Source organism: Bos indicus x Bos taurus, chromosome 13 (genome assembly GCF_003369695.1).
Source record: "Bos indicus x Bos taurus breed Angus x Brahman F1 hybrid chromosome 13, Bos_hybrid_MaternalHap_v2.0, whole genome shotgun sequence".
Taxonomy (NCBI): domain Eukaryota; kingdom Metazoa; phylum Chordata; class Mammalia; order Artiodactyla; family Bovidae; genus Bos; species Bos indicus x Bos taurus.
The window spans coordinates 32,709,266-32,722,517 of NC_040088.1; the positions used below are offsets into that span (position 1 = coordinate 32,709,266).

The 13,252-nt window shown below is 40.1% G+C and overlaps 1 protein-coding gene across 1 annotated transcript in view; it reads left to right on the plus strand.

Moving 5' to 3' along the window:
• HAO1 (hydroxyacid oxidase 1) overlaps positions 1–12,998 on the plus strand; it is a 64,259-nt gene extending 51,261 nt beyond the window's left edge. The window contains exons 5-8 of the mRNA XM_027559392.1: positions 531–622; positions 8,671–8,829; positions 8,942–9,011; positions 10,951–12,998. Coding sequence (XP_027415193.1) covers positions 531–622; positions 8,671–8,829; positions 8,942–9,011; positions 10,951–11,021 — 392 coding nt within the window. The 3' untranslated portion in view covers positions 11,022–12,998. The remainder of the gene's footprint in view (positions 1–530; positions 623–8,670; positions 8,830–8,941; positions 9,012–10,950) is intronic.
• Positions 12,999–13,252: the final 254 nt, after the last annotated feature.

The window sequence follows — 13,252 nt, forward strand, 5'->3', positions numbered from 1 at the left end:
ATGTTATATTTTTATATGCTTCAATGGACAAAATACATTTAATTATAGAACACTATTACTTAAAATAATTACTGAAGTTAAAGCTTTGTATTAAAGAATATTTTTGAAATAGACTTGTTTATCACCTGTTACACTAAACTGCTTGCTACTGATATGTTCGTTTATGTTATCCAAATTTTGGGGGAGTAATTATGTTGAATGATAAATAATTTAATCTTGTTAATAATAAAAATAAACTGAGCACGGGTATTTCCTTATGAGGATAAATACATTTTAACTGCATGTCAGTTTACCATCTATTGATAGTTTTATTTCATCATTAAGCTGTTTCAAATGTTAACCTTTTTTGGCCAAAGAAATCATCAATATAATTCTAGATTTAACCCTTGGGTGTATGTCTGTGCTAAAGTTTCTGAGCAAGATACATATGTATCAGGCTAGCCCCTCTTTGATGGGGATGCTTTGGCCTCAAAATTCAAGCCTTTTATTAAGTTGCCTTTTCCACACCGTGGTTGTATTACTCTTTCTAGGTGATGATGCCAAGGCGGCAGTTAAACATGGTTTGGACGGGATCTTGGTGTCAAATCATGGGGCTCGACAGCTTGACGGGGTGCCAGCCACTGTGAGTTTTGGCAAATGCCTCCATTGGAATTCCCATTTGTATTTCAGTTTTGACCATCTCTGTGACTACCCCTCTTTGTATATATATTTTTGTATGAATACTCAAGATCTAATATGTAGGAATATACGTAAGATCTCAGATTTTAAGTTTAGTGGTTCAATCCCCGAGTCTGGAAGATCCCCTGAACTAGGAAATGGCAACCCACTCCAGTATTCTTCCTTGGAAAATCCCATGGACAGAGGAGGCTGGTGGGCTTCAGTCCAAGGGGTCGCAAAGAGTTGAACACGACTTAGCGACTCAGCATGTGCACGAGCACATGGGCATCTACCTAAATTAGATTATTATTCTATTTGTTTGTAAACTTATAAAAGTCGTCTGTGTTAAGTAAGTAGCCATTTGTAGGCAGTGATTAGTCCTATATTTATAGATATACTGAGAGGAATATTGTAAATTTGAGTAGGAAAGAAGATTATGCCATGAGTGTCTTGGAGGTGGAGGTTGAAAAGCTGCAGAGTGAGGGCAGGTGGGGAAAGGAGGCAGAAATCCTGTGGCCTGGGAGAGGTTTCCTGCAAACAAACCTCTCTGTTGGAGCTTGAACTACCTTGGCTGCACATTGGAATCTCTTGGGAGCTTTAAAGAATCCTAATTCCCAGTCTGCACCCTGAATCCATCCATCAGAATCTTGTGGGACCAGGAAAACTGAAGCACTAGTATTTTTACAGCTACTGAGTAGATCCAATGTGAATTTATATGTACTATATACCCTGTGCCAGACAAATCAGAGTCAGAATCCAGATATAAAAGTAAACTAACTGGCTGCAATGGTGTGGGATAGAGTTAAAACGGTTAAAGGGAGCAATCGGCTCCCAAGGCCAGGAGCGAAGGGCCCAGCCATGGATTGACTTTAAGATAAAGGATTGGGGAGCCCAGAAATGGATCAAAAGTCATGGAGATAGACGTATATCCAGGGGTGTACTTCATGGATCCCTGATCTAGAGTGAAGGCCAGAAGCTGTAGGTGGGGTGGCATGGGGATCCCTTATATGCTGTCTGCTGTGAGAATGTGTCCGGGATTTCTTCAGATGAGGCAGTGGGATTGCAGCTGTCTTTCACCTCTGCTTTGTTCCCATATGGACCCCTGCTTTCACTAGTGTGAGTGTAAAAGTGGAATGGGAAAGACTGAGATATTCTTGGGGAATACCAAGGAATCTCTTTTGTTTGCAGTATCTGGTGGGTGTTGGGAGCCTGAGAAATATGCCTGCTTGGACAGGTCAGGGAGGGGATCTTTGAATATTAAATATTATGAGTCATTAGATATGCAATAGAAAAGCCTTGATTTAGCAGCAACAAATACCACAAATTGGACTGTGGCATGACAGGGAGCAGGAAGACCAATGAGGTGGCCTGGATAATTATGAGAGCCAAGGAAAGAGAGAAGGGTCTGACCTGCTATGGGGCTGAGGGATAACCCCTCCAAATCTCAGCTTTTTCATCTTTTAAAGTTAAAAAAATTAATTAGATTGTTTCTTTGGTGCCTTTAAACTTTAGTATTCCATAATTTCACTTATCATAGGCAAAGTAAGCTAACATCATGTAACAAAACTTAAATAAATATGTATCTATGAAATAATGTGGATAGACTCTTTAGTTCATCATTTCCGAGCTGGATCATCATATCCATTACCCCTTTTGTCAGAACCATTTAGTCATAGTTATTAGTTGGGGCAAACATTTGAATTCATTCAAATAATTTAGTCAAGTAGTGGATTACTGTTTCATTAAGATAGCATGTTGATTTAGCTAAATCCATGGATGTTGTGCAGGTCTTAGGGCAGATTGAATGAGGCCAGGGGTTCATGCATTTGCACTCAAGAGTTTTTCTTGAAGCACTAATGGGCTAATGGTAGGAAGAAATCAAGTCTTTGCACAGAATCAGTAATTAAAATCATAAAACTGGAAGTTGTCAGCTCTTTCCAATTCAGCATTACTTATAAAGACCCATCTTTTTAGGTGATATTAAACATTGCCTGTAGTGGAGAGTGAAGAGCTCCTCTGGGCTGGCAGGAGAAGTTGGTCTCAGTTCAAGGCTTTTCCGCTGATTTATGCCTCTCTTGTGTATGAAGACGTGGACTTAGTGGGCAGGCCAAATTAAGTTTGTTTTCTAAAAATAAAATCTAAATCTACTGAAATCAAATCTAACTAGATTTTAAGGGAAACATATCTGAATGGTGTGGTTTATTTCCTTCTGGCTGAGGGGATATGGAAACTTATCTAAAAGGGCTTTTTGAGTTGTGGTCTCAGAAACTGTTTTAAGATAAACAATGACCCTCCCCTTTGCATGATGTGTGCCTGAGAGGAGATACTTGCTTGAGTTTGCCTCCTACTCTAGAGAAAATTTAAGGTGCATGATGATGAGAGAAATGTGAAGCAGGATTAAGTTTATAGTGAAGGTGTTTTTCTCTCAATGTGTTGGTTTTCAGGCATTTGGCAAAAGACTTGGAGGAGGCTGTGATATAGAACTTCTCAGTAGGTACACAGAAGGACTTACTCTCTTGCACATTCTGTGACATCATAACTCAGAGCCAAAGAGGCAGTGTGATTTTACTGCAAGAGCATTGAAATGAACCCAGAGTCTTGGGTTCAAGCCTTTTCTTGCCTCTAGAAGGGTGAGAGCTGGGTGACCAAGTTGCTCAGACTTTTCAGCCTGAGTCTCTACATAATGTTGTGTTGGTTGCAAAAATTAAATGTCTGGACTGTATGATTTCTGCATTTCTATAAATCACAGAGCTTTCTTGTATGGAGAAATACTTATCATTAAGAGTCCCAGATCAGGAGTTTGACTGCAGTCCATAGTAATACAGTGCTATTGAGAACCATGGCCTGTTCCAGCAGAGTTTAAAAATAAGTTAACATTATTTGCAAAGCAGAAGTAGAGACAGAGACATAGAGAACAAACATATTGATACCAAGGTGGGAGGGAGGGTGGGATATACTGGGTGTTTGGGATTGACATATATACCCTGCTGCTGCTGCTGCTAAGTCACTTCAGTCGTGTCCGACTCTGTGGGACTCCATAGACGGCAGCCCACCAGGCTCCCCTGTCCCTGGGATTCTCCAGGCAAGAACACTGGAGTGGGTTGCCATTTCCTTTTCCAATGCATGAAAGTGAAAAGTGAAAGTGAAGTTGCTCAGTTGTGTCTGACTCTTTGCGACTCCATGGACCGCAGCCTACCAGGCTCCTCCATCCATGGGATTTTCCAGGCAAGAGTACTGGAATGGGGTGCCATTGCCTCCTCCACATATATACACAACTATATATAAAACAGATAACTAATTAGAACTGACTGTATAGCACAGGGAACTCTACTCAATGCTCTGTGGTCACCTAAATGGGAAGGAAATCCAAAAAAGAGGGGGTTTATGTAAACACATAGCTGATTCACTTTGCTGTATAGCAGGAGCTAACACAACATTGTAAAACAACTATACTCCAATAAAAGAAAAGAATAACATATTTCTTTCTAAGAATTTTGATAATTCAGTAGTGCATGCTTTTATAAGTAATTTAACATCTGCCTTAAAAAAAATGAGTTCACATTAAGATCCTTACTCTGAAGGTAATAATGTGGCAAAGACTAGTCCTGAGGTAATTAGGGAATGATATGGCAGAATTAGTATATTTCCAAAATCCACAATACTAGATCATCTCAAACTGGGGTCTAAAGACAGATTATATGGAGTCTTTGAACCCTAGGAGCTTTTTTTTTTGACTTTTTTATGGAAAAAAAAATTTTTTTTATGCTAACTGGATCCAAAGTAGTGTTTGGTCACTCAGTCATGTCTGACTCTTTGTGACCCCATGGACTGTAGCCCACAAAGGCTCCTCTGTCCATGGGGATTCTCCAGGCAAGAATACTGGAGTGGGTTGCCATGCCATCCTCCAGGGAATCTTCCTAACCCAGGGATCGAACCCAGGTCTCCCACATGCAGGTGGATTCTTTACCAACTGAGCAACCAGGGAAGAATGTAAACTTAAAAATATGATATTCTTTTCATATTTTCAAGTGAAAAATTTCAATTGTAAAACATTTTCATAAAATAAACTTTGGGTTATTAAATCAGTGTTTCTAAAATTGAGTCCTTGGGTATATTCTATGACATCAGAAATTTCATTTTTCCTTCTGAAAAAGATTCATTATATTCTTCCTTTGAGGACCATTTGATTTATCAGTTAGCTTTTGCTGTATAGCAAACCATTCTGAAATCTACTGGCTAAAATTCAATAGCCATTGATTCATGTCATAACTTTGTGAATTGTCCATTTGACCTGAGATCCACAGAGAGGTTTTGTGTTCCTGGCTGGGCTCACTCATACATGTCTGTGGTCAGCTGCTGGGTCTACTAGGGCAGGCTGGTGTAGGATGACCTCAGCAGGGATGGCTCTGCATTGTCTCTCATATCTAGAACGTTAGGTGGGCTGGGTCTCACAAGGCACTGGGTTTCCCAGGGAGCAAGTGGAAATATCTAAGCCTCTTGAGCTTTATGCTTAGAACAGGCATATTGTCACTTATTTCTTTTTCTGTTGGTGGAAGCTAGTCACACGGCCACTTCAGATTCAAGGTGTGAGGAAATAGACTTTTTTGACTTCATTTCTTCCTCATGATGGGAGGAGTAGAAATGTTGCACTGCAAGGAAATGAAGATAAGGTGGCAGATGGCTGCAGCCATTTCTGCAATCGCAAACTGTCAGCCAGACCTATATGGAGCAGGGGTTTTCTAAACGTACTTAGTAGAACTCACACTATTTATTAGAACTCACACCACCACCTCCAGCCAGGGCTGCCTGAAGCATGGTGGGTAGACAGAGGAGGACTTGTGGGCAGTGGCTTGGAATCTGTCTTCTGCATTGTTAACTAAAGCATCTCTGGCTTTATCTGTTTGTTTGTGCTCAACTGCTCTGGTTTGGAACCTTTAAAGTGTTTTATGCCTAAAATGTCAGAAATCATGAGTGTAGGACTGGATGCTTTAAGAAGGTAGAAAGATGGAAGCACCTTGTGAGTGGAAGTTTTGTGGACAGGGAGGACCTTGAGCAGGAACAGGAACTGCTGCTGCTGCTAAGTCACTACAGTTGTGTCTGACTCTCTGTGACCCCATAGATGGCAGCCCACCAAGCTCTCCTGTCTCTGGGATTCTCCAGGCAAGAACACTGGAGTGGGTTGCCATTTCCTTCTCCAATGCATGAAAGCGAAAAGTGAAAGTGAAGTCGCTCAGTCGTGTCCGACTCTTAGCGACCCTATGGACTGCGGCCTACCAGGCTCCTCCGTTCATGGGATTTTCCAGGCAAGAATACTGGAGTGGGGTGCCATTAGGGGGGCTTTTCCAGAATCAGGTCCCTGTGGGATTCTTTTTGGATTCTGTAAACTGCCTGGCATGATGCCTGGAATCTGCCAAGTCATCAATAAAATATTTGATAAATCAGTGAATGGATGGATGAGTGAACAGTAGTACATTGGAATCTTAGCATATTTTCCTGTAGATTAACTCTGCTGGAGCTAAGCCTGCAATTAATTGTCTAAGGAACCACTAAGAAAAGAAAAGCTGAAATGAATGGTCTTTTAGATGTGTAGCAAGCTGAAAAGAAACAGAAAAGTCGTAAAATAGTGGACTTGTTCACTATATTTACTTATTTTATCTGCTCTGGTCAGAATTATTCTGCATAATATATACCCAGTAAAACTGCAGCTCCAGGAAGAAGAAAGGGGGGATAGGAATGCTCTGTGATGGATAGAACTTCCTTGTCCATGGACAGGAAAACATGAATCTAGGCTTCATTTTATAATCCAGGATTCACACTTTAAGTATCCTTATTAGTTTATTTTTTAGGCCAGATTGGGCATTGGAAATATCCTAAAAGACTTGATTTGCGTGACTTTGAAAACGTGTATTGAACTGAAACTAGCTAATATTTTTCTTTGGTTTTGGTTTCAAATGGGGAAATATACTTAATTATAGCTTGCATCATCACTTGGAAATTGTAGCATTTATATGTTGATGTAACTTGCCTGAGTCTAAAAGGAGGACTATGTATAGTTAAAGGGACATATGTAAATGGATCCAAAGCATGTTTGGCCAGGCAGAAAAGCCGAAAGGAAAAGAGGAAAATCACATTACTTGCCAAACATTTAGGGGGCTGTGCTCCAACTGTTGCCTTCACTTCCTCCAAATCTGTAGTTGGGTTTGGTCTTCAGTCTTTTACATAAAACTCTTTTTACATTGAGCCTCTCAAATTTGGGGGGAGAAGCAGGAAAGTTTTTGAGTGATTTCAGCACAATTACTTCTAGAAAAACTGCACTTGAATGTATGGATTTAATTTTATATTTAAGTACTTGGGGATAAGTGTGGATAATTTCTGCGGATTTTTACCTACTGTGGTCACTATAGTAAGTCACTATGAGAATTGTTTCCACCCTCAGATGCAAAGATTTACACCCAAGTAGCCAATTGTGTCAGTTACTATCTATAACTAACTATATTGGCTATTAACCAACTTTAAGAGCTATTACCACATGATGCTAAAAAACAAAAGATTCCAAACTCAAATTTAAATCATTATTCCCATGAAACTTTTTGTCAACTAGGGGTCTGCTGACCTAGATTTGGTACTGGCTGGGTGGCTGTTCTCCAAGTTTCAGGTCCAGCTGGGCTTGGATGGGACAACTCTCCTTCTTCTCCGGGGGTCTCAGCTCTATGGAGGGGAGGGGGAGTTTTCTCACACGGCCAATGGCACAGCTGCAAGAGACAGTTGAAATATATGAGGTCTTTCAAGGTCCATGCCCAGAAATGGCACTCTTCCACCTCTGTTCACATGTCACTGGGCAAAGTAGGTTGCAAGGCCAAGGCCACTGTCAAGGAGTGATAAGTGCACTGTTTTTTTTTTTTTTTTTTTAACTACGAAACACTGCCAAGTGACCTTGGAAAAAGAGTGGGTTCAGAGTGGTGTGAAGAATTACGAACAATAATACAGTCTAGCAGATGGACCTCAATGAAGCTTTTATATTCTCTAGAGCTGATATAATAAGCCCATTATCAACTGCTAATCAAGATGAGGATCTTCAAAGTGCATGTGGTCATTTTCCTTAAAAGCAAGGAAAAATATTTTCAGGGAGAATTCTCTAATGTATAACTGGATGTTTGCTATATTGTTATACATAATTGTATATTATATATATTCTCATATTTTGGGTGGGAAAATCAGAGACTAAGTTTTTTTGTGACTGATAGTGTTTGCATTTTTATATACCATTGCTTCTACCACAATCTGAGTATGAATTTTAACAATTGATTTTCAATGAGTAAATTAATGTTCAGAATAATTTATATGAGGAAGATACTTCATTTATATTTATGTATTTAATATAGAGTAGCTCTGTGCCTTTAAAGCTGATTATGTATTTTTAATTGTGTATGTATATATACACACAATTAAAAAACATATATATATATATATATTTGGATCATGATATTTGAATCCGAATATGAGGAATAAGGGCTTCCCAGGTGATATTAGTGCCACCTACCTACCACTACGTCTTCTGCCTACCATTGCAGGAGACTTAAGAGACAAGGGGTTGATCCTTGGATTGGGAAGATCCCCTGGAGGAGGGCTCCAGTATTCTTGCCTGGAGAATCCTAGGGACAGAAGAGGCTAGCAGGCTATAGTCCATAGGATTGCAGAGTTGGACAGGACTGAAGCAACTTATCATGCATGCACACACATCAGCATGTACACTGCATGTACATGTATCAGCATGTACACAAAATAATCTTGGACTTTGACAGAAAAATAAGCTACTCGGTTCCAAATTTAGCTGGTCTTTGGTTGCTAGCATTTGCACTTCTTTTATTTTAGGAGAGACTGATTTTACTGTTGATTCTAAGCTTAGCCTTTCCTACTTTCAGTGCTAATTGGATGGTTGGTGGCCTGTGGAAGTTGAGTTGGGGAACAATTCAACATGCATAGTATCACTTTACTGACCTCTTCTCTCCACAGATTGATGTTCTGCCAGAAATAGTGGAGGCTGTGGAAGGAAAGGTGGAGGTCTTCCTGGATGGCGGTGTGCGGAAGGGAACTGATGTTCTGAAAGCTCTGGCCCTGGGAGCCAAGGCTGTGTTTGTGGGGAGACCGATCATTTGGGGCTTGGCTTCCCAGGTAACTGGAGAACAAAGCAATAAATATATAAAACAGAGTGACTCAACTGTGAAATAAATTCATGAAACCAGTCATACAGACTTACTCAAAAGATCTGTGTCTTCTTGCTTAGGGAGAGAAAGGTGTTCAGGATGTCCTTGAGATACTGAAGGAGGAATTCTGGTTGGCCATGGCTCTGAGTGGTAAGACTTGGTGTTATCATTTACCACTTCATTTCTTCTGGGTGTCTTTAGGCCAGGCTCCTTGGTGGAACTAAGTGAATTTGAGGGGGAAGAGGATGGAACCATTTGGAGTGTAATGAAATTTAAAGTTGGCTATAGTGTGCAGAGAGCTCTTGAAGGGAGGAACTCCACAGTATGTCTGCCTGTAGCAGTCACTTAGCTTCTGCTTGGACAGTCTTTTCAGGGATGCTTTGACAAGTCTTATTAGTACCTTAAGGGTAATGCTACATCATATTCTTTCTCCTGTCTTAACACATGAACAATAAATCTAATGGGCTAGCCACCAGCTCCACCTAGATGTCTAGGTGGCATCTCAAAATCTACCTGTCCAAAACTAAGCTGCTCAATTTCTACATTAACTCTGCTCTACCTACAGATTTTTCAGTCTCAGTTCATGTTAATACCTTTGTCTCACTTGCTCAGATCTTAAGTCTTAAGTCACTCTTGACTCCTTTTCTCTCTCATAGCCTCACATCCAACCACAGAGGTGCTTTCTGTAAAAAAAAGCCTGGTTGGAACCTGCATCGTCTCCCTTCTTCTTGGATATTGTAATGGTTTCCTGGTGTATCCTTCCTGTCGCTGTCTCTTTCCTTGGGTATTTTGAGTCAGCCTGTCTATCCTGTCTTCCTTCTCTGTTCCAGTTTCTTCTGATCATAACATCAGAACTATCCTTTTAGACATTAACTTAGATCATATCACTCTTCTATCAGCACATTTCAATTGCTCCCAATTTATTCAGAATAAATAGACCAAAGTCCTCATGATTGTCTATGAGGGTCTATGTGGTTTGATCTCTGTCACCTCTCTGACTTCAGCTCCTCCCACTGTTACTCAGGCGGTATTTGAGTGACAAATATGTCCACCCAGGCCTTATTTGCCTTCTTGATGATCCCTGATGACAACAGGCATGTTTCAGCCTAAAGGCTTTGGCCTTGCTCTTCCTGCTGGCTGGATGCTCTTTCCCCAAAAATCTATGTGGCAAACTCCCCTGTGTCCTTCAAGGCACACTTTTCTATCTTACTGTTTCATAGGATCCCATGTTGATCACCATATTTAAAATAGCAATTTGTTTTCCGCTCACCCAACTTCCAATTTTTTCCTCTGTTATTGTTTCATTTTTTTTCATAGCAGCTAACATCTTCTAATTTCATTATTTTCCTTGGCACCTAACACCTTCTGTAGATTATCTATCACATTATTTTTCTTAAATGACACACATTGTGCATTGTCTGTTTCTTCTCTGGAATGTTAAGAACCTCGAGGCAGGGATCTTTGTTGTCTTCACTGCAGTATCTCTAGTGTCTGGATTAGAGCATAGCATGTAAATAATAAATATTTGCTGAATGAATGAACAAATAAATAATCATTATTCCTAGTGACTGTTTTGAATTTGACTCAGAATGGACCTCTAATTGCATTGAATCATCTTGAGTCAATCATCCCCTCCCCTCCTTTTGAAGGTAGCAAGGGCTTCCTTTTTTGTGATCTGTATCACCCAGACCATCCCCACAGATAGAATTCCAGAGCTCAGTGGTCTATGCATTTCTGAGCTGAGGCCGGGTAGACACAGCATCCGTGAGAAGGATGCCATTCTTTGAATCCTCACTCTGCCTTTTAATTTGCTACAGACATATCCTAAAAGAGAACTTTTAGCCACTGACTCTGTATTAAATGTGGCAGAAAAGAATATACTCTTTGTGTTAATAAAAATATGTGCCAGTCATTTTGTGTTAAGGACTGTTTAGGTAATAAAAATGGTCTCATGCCACATAAGATTTGGCAAGCTTACCTTGAATCATAAACCTTACATTTGTCAAGTTTTACATTCCTTGGGAAAACGATTACCTGCCTGATTATTATTGCATTCATTTCATATTAAATGTATGCATTATTTTTTCAGGGTGCCAGAATGTGAAAGTCATCGACAAGACATTGGTGAGGAAAAATCCTTTGGCTGTTTCCAAGATCTGACAGTGCACAATATTTTCCCATCTGTATTTTTTTTTTTTTTTTTTGGCATGTGTTACTTGACAAAGAGACACTGTGCAGAGAGTGACCACAGCCTGTAATTCCCCACTTCGATACAAAGGGTGTCATTCTTCTCCAGCAAAATAGCAATCCCTTGCTATTTTAAGTTCATTGCTTTTGACTTTTCAATGAGTGTCCTAGGAACCTTTTAGAAAGAAATGGACTTGCATCCTGGAAATATATTAACTGTTAAAAAGAAAACATTGAAAATGGTTTTAGACAACGTCATCCCCTGGCAGCCTCACGTGCTACAAACAAAAGATATTCCTGGGTAAAATTGGAGGTAGCTAGTGCCGAGGTCAAAAGATAATGATCTCCCTGTTTATAAACCTTCACTATATTTGGATATCCCTAAAACTGTGTTCTTAAAGTCTAAGGGCAACTTTAGAAGGCTGGATGTGCCCGGGGAAACAGGAGATTTGGATTCACAACACTAAGGAGATAGCACTTAACTATCTTAACTGTTTTGTGTTTCCAGTTAGTGAATTGGGATAAAAGTGATTTTCTAGATACTTTTTAACACTCTGGGCTATGTGACTCCTTTCAATGTAGATTTTCATTCACATCTTCAGTATCTGAATATATCTGAGTATTTTATGATATAGACTGCTTCTTAATCAGAGTGAAATAAAGCATTTTCTGAAAAGAAGCTATCTGGCCCATGTGTAACAGTATGGAATTCAACTGTTTTAATCTCACAACCCAAACACCTCTCTGTTCCTCCTGTGCATACTCGTTCACTCTCTTACACCTCATCCTCCTTCATTAGTTTGCTTCTTCCCCACTCACAGTCACATGTAAGGCCAGCTTCATGATTTATGAAGGCCATGCCAAGTGAAGATGTGGGCCCCCTGTTCAGAAAAGCAGGACAAAGGCTTTCTTCCATGATTTTTCTCTGAACCTGTCATGGAATCTTTTCTTTCTATTTAATGTCATGTTTCCTTGGGCAGGGGAATCCTCATGGGTGCCTGAACACTGCCCTGTGATCTATCCTGACTCCTCTGTGCCCAGGGCCGTGAAGGGGGCTGACGGTAATGCTTTCATTGGGGCTGGATGAGCCAGCAGCCAAGGACTCACTCACTCAAGGGACTTGGGGAGGTAGCAGGGGGTGGATGGGTTGGAGGAGGGACAGTGTATCATTCCAGGCTCCCAGGCTGCAGCACATGTTCCATGATCCCCTGATCCTTTACACAAACTCAAAGATAAGATTATTAAGAATTTTAAGTCAGTAAGAACATTAAACTCAAACATGAGGCCCCTTTGGAGCATGGAGTCCTGTGTGACTGCACTGGCTGCCTGTCCATGAAGCTCTGGTCATATGAGCTTCACATTTATTCCCTAGCCAGATTTTTGACAGATTGTAGGTAAAGTTGATAACCAAAGAGAGTTTGAAATTTCTTTTCACCATCTCCCTGGTTATTCATTTACTGTGAAGTATATTTACTGTGAAGAACAACTGAGAGAGAATCACTAACTTAATATATGATGGTGATGCTATATTTTGTTGTTTTATTATAATGTTTTATTATTCTCAGATCTCTTTGTCTCTTTCTTTCTCCCTCTCTCTCTGTCATTCTGTCTTTCTCTCTTCTTCCTTCCTACTCTCTTTCCCTTTAAATGCTAGAGTATTCGTAAATACTCTGAGGGACACAAACATAGGCCTTTCTTTTTGAAATTATATTTGGGTCTGATAAAAAAGAATCATTTAGGGACTTCCTTGGTGGCTCAGTGGTTACGACTCTGTGCTTCCACTGCAGGAGGCCCAGGTTAAACTCCGGTCAGGGAGCTAAGATTCCCCCATGCCACATGATGCAGCCAAATAAATAAATAATACAAGGTAAAAATGAGTCATGTAATGTGATGAAAATTATGCCTTAAATTATTCTCCAGATACCAATAAAAAATTTGACTGTCATATCACGTAAGTGTTTTGTGTTTCCAGTTAGTGTTAATAAACTGATAGATCTATAATAAGCACCTCTTTGATCCCACAAACTGATTTGAAAGTGTCTTTGCTGTTGGCAAAGAATGTCCACTTTGGCTTCATCATGGTTTGTTGTTGTTATTTAGTTGCCAAGTCGTGTCTGACTCTTTGCGACCATGCGGACTGTAGCCCACAAAATTCCTCTGTCCATGGGATTTCCATGCAAGAATACCGGAGTGGGTTGCCATCT